Below are 25,525 nucleotides of genomic sequence, written 5' to 3'. Positions count from 1 at the left end.
TAAGAAAGAGGCATGCAGAGAGGGGATCTAGATAAAGACTCCTCAGAGTCAGCAAAAGAACCAGAAGGGGCAATGTCAGGAAAGTGAAGGAGTAGCAGAGTGTTTTAGGGAGGAATGAGAAGTGAGCTAGTCAGGTGAGTGTGAGTGACCTCTGCCAGGCAGAAGGCTGGTTGTGGTTAGGAGGGCTCTGGGAGATAAGCAACTGAAGACAGCAAACGTAGGCAACTCGCTTGAAAAATCTGGATGCAAAAGAGAAAAAAAAAGTGGAAAGTAACTAGAGGAGAAAATAGAAGAAGCTCACGCATGGTTATAAGCTAGGGTAAGAATCCAAGAAAGAAAAAAATGAAGATACGTGTGTGTGAGAGAAATAAATTATGATATATTAATACCAGCTCAGAGGAGGCAGGAAGAAAAGGTCATGGGAACAGGTAAATGGATTAAACATTCTTTGAAATTGGAAAAAATGTGGCATGGATAATTGTGAAATGAAGGTGCATTTGGTAGATATGTGGGGACCTAAGGAAGATTATTCCTCAGTCTTCAATTATCCCATGAAGGAAGGAAGGAGAGTGAACTTTGTTATCAGAGCCTGGTGAGAGCCGGGGAGCTGGGAGCAACCTCTTCATGCCCTCACTGCAATCATATAACCGGAAGTCAGAGAACAAAAGAATATGAGTCATCTCATCTGTAGAGATCAGCCTTCGGGGCATAGACAGGACAGACAACAGCAAAGAAAGGGAAGAATTAGCCCAGGAAATACATTGAAGATTGATAAATTGGAAGACTGTGTGCAAAGATGGCTACAATAAATTTCTTCTGTCTCTCCACCTGTGTTCCTATGCAATGTGACTCTGCCGTGCCCCCCAGGAAGAGGCAGAGTCTCTTTCCCCACCCTTGAATCTGGGCTTCACTGTGACTTAGTCTAACCAACAGAAGGTGGTAGAAATGAAGTTTTACAATATCTGAGCCTAGGCCTCAAGAAACCTTGCAGCTTTTCCTCTCACTCTCTTGAAACACCCTGTTAGATGCCATGTAAGGAATTTTTCTTAAGGATGAAAGACCATGTGGACGAGGAGGCCCAGCCAGGCATATCCAGACCATCTTGGACCATCTTGCTCCAATCCAGCAGCCAGATGACTCAAGCCACACAACTGACTCAGGCAAGACCAACTGTTTTAAGCCATTACATTTTGGGAGGATTTGTTACTCAGCAACAGATAACCAATATAGTTGGATATCTCGGTCCTCATAAAAGGATGAGCTCAAAACATTACAGCTTCTGTCCCCAGCCCTTAGGATGTTTGAGGTATGTTGTAATCTTGCTGGGTTTTTCTTTGTTTGTTTGTTTTTGCAAATATTTTATTAAAGTTTGAAGCATAATGAATATTTTAAAATGAAAAGTACATTCTAGACCACCACTTGCTAGGGACTCAGGGGCAGGAGAAGAATACATAGGTGGATTTTTAGGGCAGGGAAACTATTCTGTGTGAGAATTGTAATGGTGGATACATGTCTCATACGTTTATCAAAAATCCGTGGAATATACAACACAAAGAGTAGACTCTAATGCAAATCATGGACTTTTAATAATGGATCAACACTGGCTCATCACTTGTTACCAAATGTACCACATTTATACATGACATTAACAATGGCAAAATTGTGATGGGAAGAGATGGGGTATATGGGAACTCTCTGAACTATCTGCTAAATTTTCTGTAAACCTAAAACTGTTCTACAAAAGGAAGGCATTAATTAAAAAAATATGTTCTGGTTTTTTAATGTATACATTTTACTATTCTTAATAACCAAGCCAAATAATACCAAAATGACAGCGGGTGGCAGGAAAGTGAGGTTCCCTAGGTACTATGAAGAGAGTTCTGCAACTTGTTTTTTTTTTTTTTTTGAAACAGAGTCTTGCTCTGTTGCCTGGGCTAGAGTGCTGTGGCGTCAGCCTAGCTCACAGCAACCTCAAACTCCTGGGCTCAGGCGATCCTTCTGCCTCAGCCTCCTGAGTAGCTGGGACTACAGGCATGTGCCACCATGCCCAGCTAATTTTTTCTTTTTATATGTATATATTTTTAGTTGTCCAGATCATTTCTTTCTATTTTTTAGTAGAGACGGGGTCTCGCTCTTGCTCAGGCTGGTCTCGAACTCCTGACCTTGAGCGATCCACCCGCCTCGGCCTCCCAGAATGCTAGGATTACAGGCATGAGCCACCGCGCCCAGCCTGAAACTTGTTTTTTAATGTGAGGATTACTGTACTCAACAACATGGTTTCCTTTTGCATTAGCTCTACAAATAAAACAAAGATATGCAAATATTCCACATTTTGCCTAGAGAGAAATATAAAGACATTAAAGAACAAGTGAGAAACTATGACATATGTAAGGTACTTATAGAACTGCTTCTTACCCCCAAGGAGAACAGTGAAAATGTCACCATGCTGCTTTTGAAGAGTTTTTATGTAATTCAAGGGATCTTTCTGGAATTTTAGGGCCATTCCAAGATAAGGAAGCCAACCTTTTATCAATGGAGGCTCACCCGGTCTCCTATAAGAAAAAAAAAAAAGAAAAGAAAAAGAAAAAGAAAAATCAAGTCATTCTTATTTTGAAAACACACATGGGTTATTTATCCAGTCTAGAAGTGGATCGCATGGATTGCACAGCTTCTTTCAATTCCCTTATTAAATGATTCTTATATAGTCACAGACATGTGTTTACTGAGCTTCTCCAGTAGGTATGCTTCTGGGGTCAACAGTTCAATTCACAACTTTTGGTGAGCAACTTCTTGAAGAAATTGTGTCTTGCAAGGCCTGGATAGCTGCTTGACAGTTAAGTCACAATCTGTCTTATTGTATGTTCAATTTCCCATCATCATACGTAGACCTGAAGAGTCTGGGACTACGGGATCTCTTGGAAACTAAATAGGTTATTTGATATAATTTATTCTATGAAATTGTCAGTTTGGTAAAATGCTGATAAAAAACAAATGATCAGCTGCCTGAATTTGTTGGTCTTTCACAAGTCATGTTATAAATGCTGCCTGATAAATTTAGTCAATAGGACCTAAGTTTAGTTTTGACTGATATTTGTGGTTGTCTACTATGTGCTTGGTGATGTGCAAAGGGACAGGCCAAATCTAAATTCTAGTCAAGCTGCTTGTCGGAAATCCTGTAAACTACATATTTCGATTACTGATTTTTCATTTTTTAAATTTAGTTGTAGAGACGGATCTCATTCTGTCATTTAGGCTGGAGTGTGGTGGCACGATCACAGCTCACTGCAGCCTCAAACTCCTGGGCTCAAGTGACCCTCCTGCCTGGCCTCAGCCTCTCCAAGCACGGGAATTCCAGGTGTCTGCCACCACGCCCAGCTTACTGATTATTTTGTTTTACATTTGCAGTGTTTTTATATATGCAGATGCAGTCAAACTAAACTGTCTCATTTTAAATCCCGACTCATGTGTAGGCATTTAGGTCTTTCCATAAATAAAGAGTATGAGGTTTTTTTTAATCTTAAGAAATCTTCAATTACATTTTTATACGTTGAAGGTGTAGGGGATAATGCATTATGGGATTTGAAGTTTTTTAAACCACTTAAGTGTACTTAACAGAGTAAATGGAGGTGTGCTCTTGAGGATGTGCAAGTTATAGTAAAGTGTTTATTGTGCAGTTTCTCACTGGATTGATTGATTACACAGTTTAGAACTAGATGGCAACTTGGGAGCTTTAGTGCAATCCCTCATTTTTACAGGTAAGGGATCTCAAGACCTGAGGGGTCAACTAATTTGCCTAACGTCATGAAACCACCTAGGAAAAAACCATAGAAGCAGCTCCCTGCTTGAGCTGACAGACAAATTCAGTAAACATCTCGAGTGTGAATCTGAGAGCTCTTGCTGCGCCCTGGGTGTTAGATTTCAGATAGTTTAGTTGCCAAAGTAAAGCTCTTTGTTATCAGATGTCAATTTGACTGGAATTGCATAATCAGAAGAGGGACAATTAACAATCTTGAAAAATCTTTCATGCTGTGGAGAATAATAAAAACCTCAGAGTTGTTTCCATGAAAGTATATTTAAATATACTCTTTTATAGTTTTTTATCCAAATTACAAATGAATGGAATTATTTGTAAATTTTACTAATAATTTGACATTTTTTTAAACATGTGAAGCATCCTTTAAAATACTATCAATTAAAAAACAAGTTTCTTCATTTTCCATCTGTAGTCCCAGTGAAACTGCACTTCAAAATTTTTCTAGTCATTAATTCGGTGAAGTCAATCTGATTTAAAGTAAAAAAATAAAAACAAAAAACAAAGCCATTTTATCCTAGAAGGGATTAAAACAAGTATTCAAAAGAACTCTGATTCTCTAGCCCATCTGTGAAGACGACTTGCAGTACATGCACTGCGAGCCATTTTGATTAATCACAAGATATTCCTCGCTAAGATCTAATCAAAAATCAAGAGTATGATCATACCAGCATGGACTTTTATGCAGCTAGATTAACCCTATTAGAAGCTGTTATTTTTCCACAACCCAACATGGTAGAATTAAACTTCAAAAATAAACAACAGAGCTTTCAGGGGGAAAAAAATGATGAAAACAAAATAAATCGGAGTTGTGATAGAAATAAAGGAAAGCTTTTGCTTTCTCTTTTTAGAAGATAATTTGTGTTAATACTAACTTAAAAAATGAATGCTGTTGTTTAAATATATATACTTAGAAATAGGAAAACAAGAAACACTGCATAGAAATGTGAATCTTATCCTTCATGCTTTTTCTCATTTTTTTTTTAATGCAGCCTTCAGCAATGGAGACTCGCTTTTCTGAAAAATATGAGAAAATGAAGAAAACATTGTAACAGTTAATTTTATATACAAAGATTAAACAAGAAGAGATCACACATGTGATTGTACAGTAGGATCACCAAGTTAGAAATTGTCATAGCCCATATACTACCTACCAATGACCTTTTCAAATTTTCAAGTGATCCAGTTCACAAAATTTTTTGTCAAAATGTTAACCTTCTTTCTTTGTCTATTTATTTGTATTCTGTTAGTTTAATGTTGCTTGAATGTTGCATTGTGACAAAGATTTAGAAAGGCTTTTTGTCATATTCTAATTTAATGCAACTAATTTTGTCTTCTATGCTCCGTCATTAGGTTGGAAGCTGTATTCTTCATAGGACGTGTGTGGAGGGAAAGGACAGGGGACTCGGAAATCCAGGGGAATGATAACTTAGCGTTCAGAGTCAGGGAGGCCCATTAGGAAGCCGTTTTATTGTTACAAAGGAGAGAGGGTCATCGTTTCCTACAGCTGTGTTTATTTTGGCAGCAGTAAGCTTAAGACTCTTAAACACCATGTCACAACTGCTCATATTTTCAGGAAAAAATATAGTGCTAGCTCAACTTATGACCCATTGAAGACAGATAACACAAATCTGTCTTCATCAGTATATTTGTAAACATTATTTAGGGAGGAAAGACATTGCCATAATGATCCAGAACGGCCTGTTGACACATGGCACAGGCAAACACTGCCGTTGGTCTCTCTCACGCTCTGTGACTTTGAAAATGAAATGCCCGCTGCTGAGTGAGGATATAGGATGCTTCATGCTTGTTGGGCATGATCGAATTCCAAAGCTTAAAAGAAGTTGGTCCTAAAGCAATGTGAGTAGCTAAAAACAAAACAACCAAACAAAACTCTGGTGCATATCCCCTCATAATTTCACATAAACAATATACACTTCCTCAAATCTTCTCTCTACCATTTAAGGGACTCTAAGAACACATCTAAGAAATTATATTATCCAAATCAGAGCTTATAAGTGTTCTCAATGATTAAACCCAAGTTCTATGCATACACCATTGCATCAGCGCTTGTAATTTCTTCTATGCAAGTTATAGGACACATCTTAAAGTTTATGCAAAAGGTCAAGTACAGTCCAAATTTATCTGGAAACAAATATTGGAGAAGAATCTAAACACATAAAATGGCTGTAAAATATAAAAGATGTTTAAGCTATTTCCCTTTGGTCAAAAAGACGCACAGTAAAATTCAGTAAAATTTAGAAGAGTAGACCAATACGGAATACTTGATTTCTCATAATATTTGAAGTTCATCTTTATACTACACCTGTAGTTAAAAAAATATGTTATTTAATAGAAAACGTGGCTAGTGACCTATCTTGCACATTGTTGTAGACTCTAAAGCCCAGCACTTTCCACAACAATCTACATTTGTCAAAATAATGTCTTCTTTTCCATTTCTCCTACAGTCTTTCTAGGCTAGGTGTCCAGGTTATTGTATAATAATAACCTCCTAAGTAAGTGGTGAACAACCTTTATACATGCACGCCAACTCAGAAAAAATGAAAATATGTATTTATTAATAGTCTTTAAAGACATAATATGTCTGTACTAGGTGACCTAATATCTATAATGGTGCCTTAATAATTTTTTATTTTCCCTAATTAATGAGGGTTTTCTTTCTGTGTGTGTGGTTAACATTTCAGAAACTACATAACTGATGTATATTACAGTATCTGATTATAATACTGACCTTTTTAACAAACTTTGTTTTTGAGCAAGGCACTTTTGAAGCTGCTCTGTTTTACCTTTCCTTAACTTACTTTGGAAGCAGCCTCATTGGAAAATGTAATTTGCCTCATAGTGTCTCTTAGGACTGAATTATTGAAACATCCCTTATTCCCCCCACTCTTCCTGGGCTCCGATATTGGCATGAGGAAACCCAAAAATGTTCCAACAACTTTTGATAATTGAGAATTGGCATGCTTGTCAGGCTGTTGGGAAGAGGGGGTCTCAGTGCAGGGTTATGGATTCGAGATCCCAGAGGAGGGGGGGTGGATCGACAACGTGGCTGAGTGTAAGCATTCCAGCACTGAGAGCCCAGATGGGGCCAAGGAGGCACAGATCGCAATCCATTGCTTCCCCTGGAAATGAGGTGGGAGTTACAACCAACCAGGGACATGTCAGTGATGGATGCACAGTGGAGGGCTACACCCAAAGACCTGGCCAGGAAGGCACCCCAGAGAAGCTAAAGACAACCCACGTGAACGTCTGCACAGCAGAACTCACCAGATCAACAGAAAGGAAGGGGAAGAGAAACTCCTAAATTCTATTAAATACTTATACAAAAGAGACTAAGTTTTAAACTAGAAGTGACTGAATTACTTTCACTGAAAATCTTCAGTGTTTTCAACTATCACCAGAAATAGAGGCTCATGAGAAATTTGAGTTCAGTTATGGAGAAATAAAGTTACACTTCTGCACATTTGCCTCATATTGGGAAATTTTAAATCTGGTACACTATCTATGTAGCTGCTCAGTTTCTTCACCTGTAAATTAGAATATTAATATCAACATTACAGGTTTATCATTTGGATGGAGATAGAGTATCTGAAAGTAGCTGGTACACAGAGCAGGATTAGTTTTCCCTGCTCTTTATATATTGTAAGCAGTTGCACAAAAGTGGTTTTGCACACCTATTCTCTGCCAGAACTCTTTCATTTGTCAACTCTCTATGCTTATCTATGCCTTTCATGGACTTGCCCAGGTTTGAAGGACTTCTCCACCCTTCAACTCATTGGCTGAATAAAATCGTTAAATGCTCAGATTCACATGAACTCAATAACTTCAGATGAGCAGGCAAAAAAATGCTATGCAAAGAGTTGACTTTCTCAGGGAAAGAATTATCTTTGTTTATAACCATAGTTTCATTAGATGTTTGGTTATTGCGAAGAGGTCCTCTGGGCATGACCTGGTTCAAGAGATAATGAGATTATGCCACACAAGAAGTGAACTGGAATGTGGAGGTTTGGGCAGTAAGGGGAAAGAGAAAGAAAGAAAATGGAAGGACAGAGGAATAGTGAGGTTGCAATATGATAAGCTGGGACTTTCTGAAGAGGATAGTGATAGGACTAATGGGAAAAGCACCAGGTTCAGATGGTCTCATTGGTAAATTCTACCAAACATTTAGGGGAAAAAAATGATACCAATTCTCTACAATCTCATCCGGAAAATAGAAGTAGAGGGAACACTTCCTAACTCATTCTATGAGGCCAGCATTCCAAAACCAGACAAAGACATTATATCCATAAGAAGGGAAAATTACAGACCACTATCTCTCGTAGACATCGATGAACAAATCTGCAACAAAATAATAGCCAATTGAATCCAGCAATGTACAAAAAAATTACAAAACCATGAGAAAGTGGAATTTATTTTAGGTATACAAGACTGGTTCAACATAGAAAGCAATTAATGTAATTCATTACAGCAACAGGCTAAAGAAAAAAAGATCATCTGATCATATTAACAGAGAAAAATGTTTGAAAAAATCTAAAACCCCTTTATCTTACAGCACATACAAAAATCAATTCAAAGTGCATAAAGGCTTAACTGTAAGGCCCCAAACTGTAAAACTCTGACAAGAAAACATTTCGGAAAAGCTCCTTGGCATTGGTCTTGGCAATGATTTCATGGATATGACACCAAAAAAATAAACAGGTGGGACTACATCAAACTGAAAAACTTCTACACAGCAAAAGAAACAATCAACAGATTGAACAGGCAACCTACAGAATGGGAGAAGATATTTGCAAACCACATATCTGATAAGGGGTTAATATTTTAAAATATAAGGAACTCCCACAACTCAATAGTAAAAAAAACTAATAACCCAATTAAAAAATGAGTTAAGGACTTGAATAGATATTTCTCCCATACAAATGGCCAACAGGTATTTGAAAAAATTCTCAATGTCACTAATCATTAGGGAAATGCAAATCAAAACCATAATGAGATAGCACCTCACATTTGTCAATATGGCTATCATCACAAAAACAAAAGACAATGAGTGTTGCTGATGATGTGGAGAAATTGGAATCCTTGTATACTATTGATGGGAATGCAAAATGGTGCAGCTTCTATGGAAAACAGTCTGGATGTTCTTCAAAAAATTAAAAATAGAATTACCATGTGATTCAGCAATCTCACTTCTGGGTATTTATCCAAAAGAATGAAATCAGGATTTGGAGAAGATATTAGCACTCCCATGGTTTTCCAGGGCTATTCGCAATAGCTAAAAAATGCAGAAACAACCTGAATGTCCATTGACACATGAGTGGATAAAGGAAACACAGTATATGCATACTGCGGAATACTACCCAGTCTTTAAAAAGAAGGTAATTATGCAATATGAGGCAACACAGATAAATCTTGTGGACACTATGCTAAGTCAAATAAGCAAGGTCCAGAAAGACAAACACTACATAATTCACTTATTAAAATATCTAAAATAGTCAAATTCATAGAATTAAAGAGTGAGATGGTGGTTACTAGGAGCTGAGGAGGAGGGAGGAAATGGAGAGTTACTAATCAACAGACATAAAGTTTCAGTCAGGCAAGAGAATTAGCTCTAGAGATCTGCTATACAACATTGTATTAATACCTATCGTCAACAATAATGTATTGTATACTTCAAAATTTGTTAAGAGTAGATCTCATGTTAAGTGTTCTTACTACAATTAAATTAAAAAAAAAAAAACAAGAGATCAACCAATCTAAAAAAAATCCAACACCATTCATGATAAAACTCTCAGCAAACTAGGAATAGAGGGAACTTCCTTAGCTTCATAAATAACATCTATAAAAAAACCCTACAGCTACCATACTTAATGTTGAGAAACTAGACGCTTTCCCACTAAGATCAGAAACAAGGCAAGGATACCCCTCATGCTACTTTATTCAACAGCATTGTGGAAGTCCTAGCTAATGCAGTAAGACAGGAAAAGGAAATAAAAAGTATACAGATTGAGAAGAAAGAAAGAAGAAAGAAGAAAAGAAATAAAACTGCCATCTGATGGCATGATTGCCTATATAGAAAATCTGAAAGAATCAGCAATAACAAAAAAATTCTGGAACTAATAAGCTATTACAGTAAGGTTACAGGATACAAAGTTAATATACAAAAGTCAATTGTTTTGTTATATACCTGGAATGAACAATTGGAATTTGAAATTAAAAACACACTACCATTTACACTAATATAAAAAAAGAAATATACAAAGTTAACTTAGTATAAAACATTTTATACTTAGGTATAAATCTAACAAATTATGTATACAATCTATATAAGGAAAACTATAAAACTCTGATAAAAACTTAAAAAGAGCTAAGTAAATGGAGAGATATTCCATATACATGGATAGGAAAAGTCAATAATGTCAAGTCAGTTCTTTCCAACTTGATCTATAGATTCAATGCAATTCTATTCAAAATCCCAGCAAGTTATCGTGTGGATATCAACAAATTGATTCTGAAGTTTTTATGGAAAGGCAAAGACTCAGAATATCGAACACAATATTGAAGAAGAACAAAGTGGGAAGACTTCCACTACTTGACTTCAAGACTTAATATAAAGCCATAGTAATCAAGACAGTGAGGTACTGATGAAAGAATAGACAAACAGATTAATAAAACAGGATAGAGAGCTCAGAAACAGATCCGCACAAACATAGATAACTGATCTTTTACAAAGCAGCAAAGGCAGTTCAATGGAGAAAGTGAAGTCTTTTCAACAAATGGTGCTATACCACCTGGGCATCCACATGCAAAAATATGAATCCAGACACAGTTCTTACACCCTCCACACAAATTAATTCAAAATGGATCAGCATCATAATTGTAAAATGCAAAACTGTAAAACTGCTAGAAGGTAACATAGGAGAAAATGTAGGTGACTTTGGGTTTGACGATGACTTTTTAGATACAAGAGCAAAAGTTAAGTTGTTGGCATCATTTTGAGATCAAATCATTCAGAGTTTTAAGAAAAAGGAAATCAACTATTTTAAGTATAGACAATATGAGCTCCTTAAATGTCAAATATTATTATAGCTTTTCAAACTTAATAGAAATGAAAAGGTCACTGAAGCATCCCATAGGTTTTAGTTTTTAATATTGTATATATTGATAGCTATAACCCACGTAAACAAAAAACTCTTTGGAGCTCTCAATATTAAAAAAAAAAAAAAAAGAATAAAGTGTTCTAGAAACAAAACAGTGAAAAAGCCACTGGGGATTATCCCAGCCTTGATGGGTCCATTTCTTGCCGTGACCTCACAATGATCCATTATTATGGAATCCCACGCATCTATATAACTCCCTGGCTGGGCTGAAGTTTGTGTATTTTTCTTACTCAGGAAGCTGGTTTTTTGGTGACAAGCAAGATTTTCACCAAAGTTAGTTTCTTCTTTGATTGTGGAGGGGTTTTTTGATCTATTTTTTTAATTTATTTTTTTCATTTTTCCTTTATTCTTTTAAACCTTTTTCTTATTTTTCCTTTTTATCTTACTTCTTTTTATCATTTTTCTTTATTCTTTTATCTTTGTTATGTTTCCCATTTTTCCCTTTATTCTTTTTTCCCATTTTTTTCCTTCTTAAAATTAGTTTGTTTGTATTTGTTTATCTTTATTTTTGTTTGGCATTATGCTTGATTCCATTACAAAGATCAGTTTTTCATATGATGTTTGGAAGTGCTTTTCTTTTGAAATGATTTGGATCCAGCTTCTTACCAGCTTTTCCCAGCTTTAGGCTGACCATTGGACACCTTTTCTCTAAGTCTAGCAGTAAGTGCAACATGCTGCCCCTTTGCCATGTCTGCTGAGGAGGTGACTCATGTTGGCAACTGCTGGCTCCTCAAGACTATTGTCAAGGGCACCTTCGCCAAGGTGAAGTTGGCCCAGCATGTCTTGACTGGAAAAGAGTTGGCTGTGAAGATCATTAACAAGAGTCAGCAGAACTGTTCCAGCCTCCAGAGGCTATTCTACAAAATCAAATAATTACCCAACATGGTGAAATTATTCAAAGTGATGGAAACTGAAAAAATCTTTACTTTGTCACGGAGTATGCTAGTGGAAAAGAGATGTTCGATTACTCAGCGATCATGACATCATAAAAGAGAAAGAGTCCCAAGGCAAATTCCACAAGATGGTGTCTGTTGTGTGGTACTGCTGCTACAAGGGTATTGCCCATGGAAGGTGAAAACCTGCTCTAGATATTTTTCAGCCTCAACTCCAGCAAAAAAGCACATTAGAGCAAATCATTAAAGTTCTGTGGATGCATGTAACTCATGAAGATGAGGAACTAAAACCTTACATGGAGACACTCCCTGACTACAAGGACCCTGATGGGCTGAGCTGATGGTGTCTGTGGATACCATAGTGTGAAGAGAGACGAACAGAAGCAATGGCATGATGTAAGTGCCATAAATATTGTCCACCCTGAGTCCATATCCAGAGGTAGAGGCTTTAGAAGGTGCTGCATGGCACTCAGCTCACAGAGTTCCTCAATATTTACTTTTCAGAGAAATTTGTTCACAACACACCTTTAAGTGAATACAGCAGTAAGTATGAACAGGCACAACAACTGCATACAATTATTTTTCTAAAAAATGGGAATATAAATGCAAAGAGAAAGGTCTGGTATACTCTACCTTAAGATGTTAGTGGTCATTATTTGTGGGTAGTGAGATTACAGAAATTTGGTTATTGATATCTTCTGATTTGCACATACCACAGATACACCGCTTTTGAAGGGTAATTGTCATTCATTTTATGGAATGTCCCTCAGTTTGGGTTGTCTGATATTTTTTCACAACTAGATTAAGGTTATAACATTTTGGGAAAGAATTCTACAGAAATGATTGTCCTTTTCAGTGCATTGCTGTTTTTGGTGTTAAAAATAAAATCCATGTACAGAAGGCATTGTCTTCTAAAAAGGACTTGTAAAAAAAAGTACTTCTAAAAAGTACAAACGAATCAAAGACTGATTCCAAAACATTCCTAAGGTGGGTGAGTGGAGAATCAGCCTGTGATTCTCCATCAGGACAAGCGGAACCCACTCAACCTATACTTCAAAAGTGAAGAGTAGACAGTGAGGGTTAGATGAAATAATTGTCCAAAGTATGGACACACGATGCTGCCTGGGGACACCTCTATACTTTCACCGGGTCCAGGTGACACGTGAACGAGGCAGGCAGAATCCGTTCCTATGGCACCCATGGGAGGCAGGAGTGCTCTGCACAGTTGTGGTGCAGCTGCTGGAGTGTGACCACCGATGCTCCTAACTGTCTCTTCAAGGTTCTACACAGAGGAAGAAACCCATGACACAAAGCACAGTCTCTACTCCCTTAACAAAACCCTAGATCATGCCATGCATACAGTTAGGGATGAGGTTGATTTCCCCCCTTGTATGTGATAAACCATATATTCTTTAGGACTCTTGATTCATATGTTGAGCATAAGTGATCTGCTTAATATTTGTTTACTGCAAGAATCAGACTTACTGTAATCTCTTTGCAGGATGAATATTAATCCAACTCTGTCTAAAAAAATTATGCAATTCATTACCCTAAGTAATTTCTATTGTATCCTGTGCTTAACCTTCAATTCTTTCCCCCCAGTTCTACGATCTTACAAATCCACTGGTGGTATGTAATTGGCATCTGGTGTTCACACAATCTCTGCTTCACAGCAAACAAATGAAAAATCCCTGGATAAAAATGTCATTTTCCAGGCTTTTGATAATTCAACTTTCTGTTCTTTGATAATTTCTGTATCACTCTAGAAAGGTCTGTTATCTTTCGTGACCACTCTAGAAAAGTCTGTAAGAGTATGAAAGGCCTTTACTCTTGGCTGTATCAGGACAGCAATTGACCTAAAACTTGATTTAATTTCCCTGTAGCAAAGATATTCACTGTTCAAGTACTTTTAATCAAAGCATAAAGTATAATAGCAATGTAAAAGCAAGCAATGCTGAATAGTCACAAATTTCTTTATGGAATTTCTCGTATGAAAGAGCAAAACCAGTATGAAATGACAACATCCATCTTCACACCCCGGAGCATGTCTTCAAGCCATATACCAGTTGAATCTTTGGCTGTCAGTTCATCTATGTATTATAATTTCGTGATCCAAATAAAGCTTCGTCTGTAGAATGTGCCTTGTAAGCTTGATTCCATTGACAGATTTATATTCATGCCTTGATCAAGTGAGTGATTTGTGTAAATGCTTCTTTGGATAAGAAGCCAAATCATATCAATGTAGGATTTCACAGAAAAGTCCATGTTTGTGCTTGTTGTTCTTGTCATTGTTTTATCTGGGAGGGGTGTCTAGGTTGGCACCGTGGAAATAATGTCAAAGTATATTTTTAAAACTATCATTTAAAACTTAAGTGAGTCTGAAGCAGGCCCCACAAACAATGAATGACCACACCACTGGAGTACAATTCTTTATAAGTTCAACCCTGGATTAGTAGGGCAGAGTTCAAGCCCTCATCCTTTCTCAAATGCATTACTGCAATATAGCCTCCTGGTTAGTCTCACCACCTTGAATGAGGGTGCTGGAGCCGCACTGAATGGCTCGGATCTCAAACTCTGCCAATTCCCTGCTTGGTGTCTTTGGCCGATTATCTTTGCCTTTGGTTTCTCATTTATATTAATCAAATGGATATGCTACTGTACATTCCACATGTGAGAAACAAGTGGATGAATATAAAAAACTGAAGGCAATGACTTGCCCACAATAAGCACTTAAAATGCTAATTGCCATTGTTATTAGCTCCATAACTCTACCTGGGATCATCTAAACATAGATCCAATCAGGGCTCTTTCCTGACTCTCTTTCCTAAATGTTTTCAATAGAGTACTAATTTTTAAGATTTTTTTCCATTTGCTTGAACACTTTATTTGCCTAATTTAGATTTTAGTTTAGGGCTGCCATATATGATTTGTTGGTCACGGCTAAGGCACCAGAATCACCTGCCTACTTTGAAAGAAACTATAACTTTTCAGGCTTTGTATTCTCTGATTAAACACACTGAGAGAGGAACAAAAGTGGCTCAGAAGTGCACTCGATCTGAGGAGAAAGCAAGTCAAAAATGTTTAAACAGCCTAGATAATAATTCTACAAGAAGGAAGTCAATTCATAATTGAAGTTATTTCAACTCCTTAATTAAAATAGAAAACCATGCAACTGAATTTGTAATTTCTGAGATGATCAGTTACTAATTTATTTTACAGATGGGATTTGATTGGACTCCATGGAAGAGATATCAATTCCATTAACTCATCATTTCTTACGTTTGATTAAATCATTTGATTTTGAAATGTTTAATCAAAAATTAGAACCCATGGTTTTGTGGAAACTAAATTATAACAGAGGACTAGCCATGAAAGCCTTGGTAATGACAATATTGAGATCAGTGCCAACAATGCATAAATGCATAGTCAAGTTATCAGATGACATTTTATCAACCCAAGTCAATGAAGAAACAAAGTTCCAAATTCTGCAGATCGACACTAAAATAATCGAACACAGCTTATCAGCGTCATAGGAAAGACAATTCAAGGGTCCTATAGTTTGCTGAGGTTGGAAGCTAGTGAGAAGCCTGAGGACCACATGCTACACTTGTTTCATGATATTAATTCACAACCATATTTTAATATTGGATAAACTACTACATAGCAAAAACTAATAACATCTTTACATTTGTAACAGCACGCCACACTGAGAAAGGTAGAGCTCTGATCTTGTCATGAGCTGGAGGACTTTATGAAAAGGAAAATACTGTTCTTTTCCAAAGATCCGTTCCTAACTTTGGCTGGTGATTTTAAGTCACCACATAGGCTGAGTGTATGACTAGTTCAGGAAATCCATCATCAGCAGTATTGGAACATGGGGCATAGAAGGTACAGCATCATATTTATAAACAGAATTCACTAAAGTTTGCAAATCCTAAAATTCTATTAAAGATAATCTCTTACATATTTTAAACATCAGAATTCTTGCAGTGTCTTTGGCTCAGGCTACTCCATCTTGTCTGCACCCTCCCACATGTCTTGTGAAATCAATTTTCAAAGTTTATACCATTATCATTATTTAGATCGTGTTAAATTGCTTTGCCTTTGTGTTTGTTTTCTATGTACCCATCACTAATTCTTAACAATCTCTTTCAGTAAATTCTCAATATGGTCACACATATATGGTCCTGTAATTTTTATATAGTTCCTCTCCTATTTTCCATCATTTTTTCTCTTGCTCCATTTACTGAGAGATTTTCTTGACTTTATCCCTTTTACAGATTATTTCTACTCTTAGATTTATAATTTCCAAAAGTTCTTTTATACTCTATGATTATACCTTCTGAAAACTGGATTCCGTTCTTATTTATAAAGGCAATTTCTCCTCTTTCTAAGACTATTAAACACAGTTCTTTGGGACTTGTGTGTGTGTGTTCCTTGAATTGTCTATTTTCTTCAAGTCTCTTTTTTGTGTTTCTTTGTTACATTTTCTCTCTTTCAGGTTGGAAACTTTCCTCAATACCTAGTGTCTTTTCATGTTTGAAATAAGGTTCTGTGTGTGTTGGTGGGGCTGGTGGACTTTTTTATGGTGGTTGGAAGGGAATGCCATTTTGATGAGCTACCTCTCTTTGCTAGCTAAAAGGATCTTTTTATTTTAATTTTGCCTTGGGGACTTTGAAATAGAACATGGTATACATAAACATATATTTCCTACAAAGAGTTAATGATAACAGATTTTGAATTTTTCTTAATTATAGTTTTTCAGAGATTGTTGTCAACATCATTTGGAGTGACATTTGTAGATAAAAAAGTTTTGAGTTTATTTCTACTTATAAAGATAAGAATAGATAGAAGATATTAGGGAATATTGGCATTAGAAGTTAGGAAAGAAGGAAAGATGATGTGCTCTATAGTTATGCAAGTTCTCAGTTACAATTCCAGGGTGGAGTAGGGGATTTTATTATTTTACTGTGCTGTTCCCAAAATTACTCCAACACTCCTTATTAGCTTGTTTCAGGGGTGGGTTGGTTAGGGAAAACTGGCAGAGAGAACCCAGGGCAAAGGAATATACTGCTGTTTCATGTGTGTGTTTGCATGCACAGGTATGTGTGTTTTAAATTGGGACCTAGAAAAAGTGATGCCAATGTCAGTAATTCCTTAACCACCCTTCAGGAGGCAGATGTCTTAATTCACAAAGAATAGGAAGCATTAAAAAAGCAAGGGCTCTAATGTCTCTTTCTTTCTGTGTTTTCAGATACTTTCTCTTCTTTCCTCAGAAATAGCTGGATTTTGACAGACTCATACATCTAAAAGAGGTGTTTTTTTTTCCTCTTCTATATATAGGACACAAACTAATAAAACAGAAGACACTGTTAGATTTGTTTAAGAAAAAGTCTACCATTTTGGTAGCGTATAGGTAAGTCCTCAAAAATACTCATTTAACGATTGTTAATTAACATTTAAAATTAATTCTGCTTCTTTCTCTGAATTAAAAATTCCATCCTGTTATTTTCACAGGATTTTATTTCAAAGCATTGATATGAAATAATCAAGTAGTTTATATACATATTGAAACACACAGATGCTGATGGCAGGAAAAGTCTCTTAAAATTTAAGGGTGAATATATAGAGAAGTCTTACAACTCTATGATAACGAGACAAACAATCCAATAAAAATGGGCAAAAGGTTTGAATAAACGTCACCAAAGAAGATGTACCAATGCAGCTGGGAGCGATGGCTCAGGCCCGTAATCCCAGCGATCACAGGGAGGAAACGGGAAGATCACTTGAGGTAAGTTATTGCAGGCGGTAGTGAGCCAGCCATAATCAGCCACTGCACTCCAGCCTGGGTGACAAAGTGAGACTTTGTCTCTTTAAAAAAAAAATGTTCAACATCATTAGTCTTTACGAATGTGCAAATTAAAAACCATAACGAGATCCTACTATACACTCACACTCACTAGAATGGCTAAAATAAAAAAGGATGACTGTATCAAGTGTTGGCAAGGATGAGAGGGAACTAGAACTCTCATACGCTGCTGGTGGGAATGTAAAATAGTATAATACAATCACTTTGGAAAAGAGTTTAGCAGTTTCTTATAATGTTCAACATATGCAAAATATATAACCCAGCAATTCTACTCCTAGGTATCTCTACCCAAGAGAAAGAAAAACATGTGTCCAGACAAAGGCTTACATGTGAATGTTCATAGGAGCATTAAGCTTGATAGCCAAAATTCAGATTAATTCTAATGTCTACCAACTAGTGAATGGATAAACAAAATGTGGTATAGCTACAATGTAATATATTATTCAGTAATAAAAGAAGAAGAACAAAGCATTTATATATGCAACAACACTGATAAGCCTCAAAAGAAAGAAACCAGACACACGATCCTGTTTATAGAAAATTTTTAGAAAAGATAAAAATTGAGGCAGAAGGCAGATGATCGGTGCTCCCTTGGGGTTGAGGGTAGAAGCAGTAATTCAGTGCAAACAGGCATAAAGAAATTTTGGGGGCTGATGAAAATGTTCTAAACTGGATTGTGGTGATGGCTGCACAATTGTATCAATTAACTAAAATTCATCAGTCCATTTAAAATGGAAATTTCATGGTATGCAAATCATATCTCAATATACCTAGTAAAAATGAGACATTTGCTATGATTAATTTCATATTTAAATTATCAGACAAGTCTCTAAATATATCATTCCAAGAATTGTATTTAAATTCTTTTTATTAGGCAAAGAAAACACCAGGATTTCTCTACAGAACTTAAATATTAGGTTTAAGCTTAGATATTGTTGGCAATTTTTGTATCATTCCTACATATGAAGAAACATTTTTATTTTCATATTTTTCTAAACACTCTCTTCTTTAATGATTTTGCTGAACAATATATATGATGTCTGCAAAATTCTACAAATAGAACAGGGTTCTGAAACTGGAAGATATTTGCTCATTGTGTGCTTTGCAAATAAGGAAATGTAATTTGAGAAGTAAAATAGTTTGCCCAAAGTCACATAGCATCAAAACAGCAAAACAGATCAGGCACCACATCTCCTGACTCACAATCCAATGATTTGTTCTCTCCAAACCCCACTATCCAAGGAAAGATAGGAAATGTCATGGTTAAGGGAATCCTGGCTTTCCAAAATCATATTTTTCTCTCTTCTGATATGTTTTGCACTTGCAATGAGCCCAGTGGTAATAATCCTATAAAGTAAATAAACATAAGATGTTATCTCCCATAGGGCAACTTCTGTTTCTGGCTAAATGAGCCAAGATGAAGAGACACTTCAAATAAAAGACTCAGCTGGAATAACATAGCAAAGAGGCTGCTTAACTTGAAAGGAAGTCTGGCACATAGCCATTGTGATTCATAAGCTATAATGCAATAAACTTGTATGAACAAAAATCTAATTTCCATATTCAGCACTGGTTACCTGAATGAGCCATACGAGAGCTAATTTTTGGAAACAACATTAATTCTCTGGAAACAAAATGAGCCACTTGATACCAGCCAGAGTGTGGTAGCTAAAGGGTTTTCAAATCCTACATCCCATTGATATCTTTTCTCCACCTCCAGATTCCAAGAGATATCTCTAGAAATCATCTTAAATGGAATCTCAGTCTAATGTCTTTTTTTAAAAATCACCTCTGATTGATGAACATATAATACAAAACTTAGACATCCAAAGCTGAAGAAAAGAAAGCTGAAGACATCTGACTAAGTCTCAGAATCAGTTTTAAAGTCTTCAATACCAACTCAGAGAGCTCCATTGTTGGCAGCAAAGTGACGAGGAGACTAAAGGATTTGTGGCACCAAAGTTCTTAGCAACGAGAACCAGCATTATTTACTCGAGTAGGCTCAGGGAAACTAATTATTACCAGAATCTCAGCAAAGTCCTTCAAACGAGGACTATGACAACTTGAGAGTTCTTAAACATACATTTTAAAGGAAATATCTTACAAGCTGTGGTGAGTTGTAGTAATGTTCAAAATATCCACCATCCCACCCTGTAGAACCATTATTCGTTGATACCCCACTGACACCAAGCTTGATCATGTGACTTTCTCTGGCCAATAAGCTGTGAGGAATGACACATGCACTTCCTAGCAGCAGCTCCAAGAGACGTCACATGGTTCCACTATGTTCTCTTCCTATTGCCACAAATGAAAAAATGTCCCACATAGAAGATTCTCCTTACATCTGGAACCTGGAAGGAAGATCATGACTTGTGGTGAATATATAGATTGAGCAAAAAATAATCTTTCAATTGAAAGCCACTAAGTTATCTGTTACTGCAGGGTGGCCTAGCCAAAGGTGACTGATAACAAGAGCTAAATAAAAAGGGTTGTGTTTTGGGTAATGAACTACATGGTTCTTCGCATACTATGCAAAGTGTGCGATAGAATTCTATGTAAAAAATAATGTACATATCTTAATTAAAAAATGCTTTATTGCTAAAGAGTGCCAAGCATGATGTGAGCTTTCGGCAAGTCAGTCTTTCTGCTTGTGGAGGGTCTTGCCTTGATGCTGATGGCTGCTCACTGATCAGGGTGGTGGTTGCTGAAGGTTGGGGTAGCTGTAGTAATTTCTTAAAATAAAACAACAATGAAGCTTGCTATGTTGATTGACTCTTCCTTTCACAAAAGATTTCTCTATAGCATGTGATGCTGTTTCGCAGCATTTTACCAGTGGTAGAACTTCTTTCAAAATTGGAGTCAATCTTCTCAAACTGTGCCACTGCTTTATCAACTAAGTTTATGGAATATTCTAAGTCCTTTGTTGCCATTTCAACAACGTTCACAGCATCTTCACCAGGAGTAGTTTCCATCTCAAGAAACCACTTTCTTTTCTCATCCATAAGAAGCAACTCCTCATGTTCAAGTTTGATCACAGGATTGCAGCAATTAGGTCACATCTTGAGGCTCCACTTCTAATTGTAGTTCTCTTGCTGTTTCCACCACATCTGCAGTTACTTCCTCCTCTGAAGTCTTGAACCCCTCAAAGCCATTCATGAGGGTTGGAATCAACTTCTTCCAAACTCCTGTTAATGTTAATAGGTGACCTCCTCTTGTGAATCACGTATGTTCTTAATGGCATCTAGAATGGTGAATCCTTTCCAGAAGGTTTTCAATTTACTTTGCCCACATCCATCAGAGGAATCGCTATCTATGGCCTCATAGCCTTATGAAATATTAATATAATTTTTTATAAAACTTGGAAGTCAAAATTACTACTTCATCCATGGACTGCAAATGGATGTTGTGTTAGTAGGCATGAAAACAACATCAATCCTCTTGTACCTCTCCATCAGAGCTCTTGGGAGCAGGAGGAGAAGGGGGAGGAGAGAAATGCATTGTCAATGAGCAGTAATATTCTGAAAGGAATCTTTTTTTTTTTTTTTTTCTGAGCAGTAGGTCTCAACAGTGGGCTTAAAATATTCAGTGAACTATGCTGAAAAGAGATATACTATCATTCAGGCTTTATGGTTCCATTTATAAAACACAGGCAGACTAGATTTAACATCATTTTTAAGGGCCCTAGGATATTTCAAATGGGAAATGAGCATTGATTTCAACTTAGTCACCAGCTATATTAGCACCTAACCAGAGAGTCAGCTTGTCCTTTGAAGCTGTGAGGTGAGGCATTGACTTGTCTTTAGCTATGAAAGTCCTAAATGGCATATTCTGCCAAGAGCAGGTGGTTTAGTCTACGTGGAAAATCTGTTGGTTAATGGAGCCACCCTCATCAATGATCTCAGCTGAATCTTCTGGATAACTTGCTGCAGTTTTTACATGGGCAGTTGCTGCTTCACCTTGCACTTTTATGTTACGGAGATGGTTTCTTTCCTTCAAACTCATGAACCAGCATCTGCTAGCTTCAAACTTTTCTTCTGCAGCTTCCTCACCTCTCTCAGCCTTCCTTTGCATTTACAACTTGGCTAACTGGTACAAGAGGCCTAGCTTTTGGCTTATCTTGGCTTTTAACACGCCTTTCTCACTAAGCTTAATCATGTCTAGCTTTTGATATAAAGTGAAAGACTTATGACTCTTCCTTTCACTTGAACACTTAGAGGCCATTATAGGGTTATTAATTGGCCTCATTTCAATAATGTTGTATCTCAGAGTATAGGGAGGCCCAAGGAGAGGACAAGAGATGGGGAAATGGATGGTCAGTGGAACAGTTAGAACACACACAAGATTTATCAATTAAGTTGGTAGTCTTACGTGGGCCTGTCCATGGTACCCCAAAACAATTATAATAGTAACATCGAAGATCACCAATTATAGATCGCTATAAAAGATATAATGATAATAACAAAATTTGAAATATTGTGAGAATGACCACAATTTAACACAGAGACATGAAGTGAGCACATGGTATTGGAAAAATGGCACCAATAGACTTGCTCAATGCAGGGTTGCCACAAACCTTCAATTTGTGGGAAAAAAGCCCCATAATATCTGTAAAATGCAATAAAGCAAAGCACAATAAAACAAGGTATGCTTGCATATATTTATTTAGTTATCTTAAGGAATTGGCTCATGAGATTATAGAAGCTGAGAAGCTCCATGATCTGCTGTCTTCAAGCTGGAGACCCAGGAAAGCTGATGTTGTAATTCAGTCCAAGTCCAAAGGCCTGAGAACCCAGGGAGCCAACGATGTAAATCTCAGTCCAAGGGAAGAAGACGATGAGATGAGATGTCCCAGCTCAAACAGTGAGGCAGATATAAAGGGGCTAATTTCTCCTTCCTCCACCTTTTGTTCTATTCAGGTTCCACTGGGGAGGGCAGTCTACTGAGTCCACTGTTTCAAGTGCTAAGCTCATCTAGAAACACCTTCATAGATACACCCAGAAAGAACGTTTACTCTGAGCACCCATGGCACAGTCAAGCTGACACATAAAACTAACCATCACAAGTTCCTTTTAGATGCCAATGATGTCGAAGGAATTATGGCTACTGTAGCAATCTCAATTCATTGATAGATCCATTAATCAATGGATGGATTAATTCATTAATTCAAACCATTGCTCTGTGCTCAATTGGTGTCAACCCTTGTGATAGGTGAAAAGGACACAAGAAGAATAAGAAACACAGGATCTACCCCGTGAGAGCTTGGTGTTGATGGAAATGGATGTAGGTATATACAAAAAAATAACTAAGATACACTGTAGTGGCTGCAGTCAGAGAGGTTATTATGGATTATGTGCTCTACCTTGTAATTCATTTAGTTTGATTTAGTTTTTCTAGGAATCTTTTGTATTTCATTTTTCCTTGTCATCTTTTTCCATTGAATTTAACACCTCAGTCAATGTATCTGCTCCCCTTCCCTGTACATCCAGTCTCCACATACCCCTGCCATAGGAATATTGATGTTTAACAGAAATACAATAGGATTTAAGGACTGCACCTGTCCTGGCCGGCCATGTGTACTTATAGTCAAATCCCCACACGAACATGCAATTTCCACAATGGTTTATTCACAATCCTGCAGGGTATTCTCACATCCTTTCTCAATACATGTCATTAATACATTATTTAATTTCAGTGCTTATTAAATGATATTTTGATAGCCCCTTGCTCATTGCTATCTCTGTATCTTGGTAAAGTAGGAACTTAAAATATTTAATTCATTGTTTTGCTTTAAACTTTGCTATTAACTGGAAACTTTGCAATAATTATTTTTCCTTGCAATGGTAATATTCATATCACAAGGAGGCCATGTTAAAAGCAGTTTAGTGAGAGGTGTGGGACTACTTTTTCTCTGTTTGATTTAAAAGATACTGTACAATTTTTCTCAACATTTAATTCCCCAAAATGCACATTGCAATTTCTGCTGAATGGGATATAAGAGAGTCAAGTGATTAGTAGATTCCATGCTCTAAAATCATCAACTGTTAGATTTCCAAAGTGGCTTGAGGTTTAAAAATGAAATAAAAATGATACCTTGTCATAGTCAATAAGAATTAGTATCAGCCTCACCCAAATGCTCTAGAATCTCTGTAATTTTTTAAAAAATTGTGGTATAAAACACATAAAATTAAATTTACCATCTCAACCAATTTTAAGTCTAAAGTTCAGCAGTGTTATGTATATTCACATTATTGTGCAATGGTTGTCTAGAATGTTTTTCATGTTGCAGCACTGAAACTCTATATGCAGTAAACCCTAATCCTTCCTTCTTCTTCCCCTAGCCTTTGGCAACCATCTTTCTACTTTGTTTCTACGATTTTGACTACTTTAAATACATCGTATGAGTGGTATCATACAGTATTTGTGACTGGCTTATTTCCTTTAGTATAATGTCCTCAAGGTTCATCCGTGTTGTTGCATATTGCAGAATTTCATTCATTTTGAACGTTGCATAATATTCCTTTGAATGTATATACCACATTTTCTTTATCTATTCATCTGTTGATGGACATCTGCTTTGCTTCTACCTCTTGGCTATTGTGAATAATGCTGCAATGAACATGGGTGTGCCTAAATCCCTTCAAGATCTTGCTTTGAATTCTTTTGGATATAGACCCAAAAGTGGGGTTTCTGGATCATATGGTAATTCTATTTTTAATTTTGATAGGATCCTCCGTACTGTTTTCCACAATGACTGGACCATTTTACATTCACACCAGTAGTACACAAGGATTCTAATTTCTCTGCATCCTCTCCAATATTGTTACTTTCTGTTCTTTTGATAGTGGCCATTCTGATGGGTATAAGGTGATATCACCTTGTGGTTTTGATTTGCATCTCTCTTATTATTAGTGGCCTTGAGCATCTTTTCGTGTGCTTATTGGCCATTTGTATATATTTATTGGAGATATGTCTGTTTAAGTCCTTTGCCCATTTTTAATTGGACTTTTTGGCTTTTTGGAGGGTTGTTGATGAATTGTAGAAGTCCTTAAATGTTTTAGATATTAACCCTTTATCAGATACATGAATTGCAATTATTTTCTTCCATTCTGTAGGTTGCATTTTTACTCTGTTGATCATTTACTTTGATGCAAAAAAGTTTTTAAGTTTGATATAGCCCCATTTGTCTATTTTTTATTTTGTTGTGTATGCTGGTGCACATGTTTAAACTAAAATTACCTTACAGTTAATTTATCTTCAAAATAAATAAGGATATAAGTTTATAGAAGCTTCTCTCTAATAATAATACTCTCAGAACAAAAATATATGTTGGATGCTCTATATGTCAAGTTTATTCAGACTGTGTCTGTGCCTAATAACAAAATGAATCAAATAGGTATATAGACATATTATTATGAACTACCATATTGTCCTAAGAATAATTAGAAACAAAGTCATAGGTCATTCATATATATTAATAGAAATATTTAATTCTTTATGCCACAAGCAAAATCATTTGCTAACATAAGCCCAGTAGAGATTTTTAAAAGTTTAAATTATAATAGGTTTAAAATTTATTTTTTAACTTGGACCTCTAAGAAACTTATAATTCAACAACATAAAAAGCAGCAGAAAATTTTCTATGTTTGGCCTTCAAAGATCCTTTCACCCAAGTAAATACACCTTCTAGAGCATGCCTAGAATTTTCTCCATAGAGCACTGGGACTGGGCTCAGATGAGGCCAGTGACCTATGAAACTCTTACAGTTTTCACCGGG

The 25,525-nt window shown here is 36.4% G+C and overlaps 1 protein-coding gene across 1 annotated transcript in view; it reads right to left on the bottom strand.

Annotated features, from left to right (window-relative positions):
• LOC105813267 (25-hydroxycholesterol 7-alpha-hydroxylase) overlaps positions 1 to 25,525 on the bottom strand; it is a 216,173-nt gene that overhangs the window by 25,965 nt on the left and 164,683 nt on the right. Inside the window, exon 2 of the mRNA XM_012647917.1 lies at positions 2,416 to 2,552. Within this exon, the coding sequence (XP_012503371.1) occupies positions 2,416 to 2,552 (137 nt within the window). The remainder of the gene's footprint in view (positions 1 to 2,415; positions 2,553 to 25,525) is intronic.

The sequence above is a fragment of the Propithecus coquereli genome, unplaced genomic scaffold (genome assembly GCF_000956105.1).
Source record: "Propithecus coquereli isolate 6110/MARCELLA unplaced genomic scaffold, Pcoq_1.0 Scaffold277, whole genome shotgun sequence".
Lineage (NCBI taxonomy): Eukaryota > Metazoa > Chordata > Mammalia > Primates > Indriidae > Propithecus > Propithecus coquereli.
This window is presented reverse-complemented; position numbering and strand designations above follow the sequence as displayed.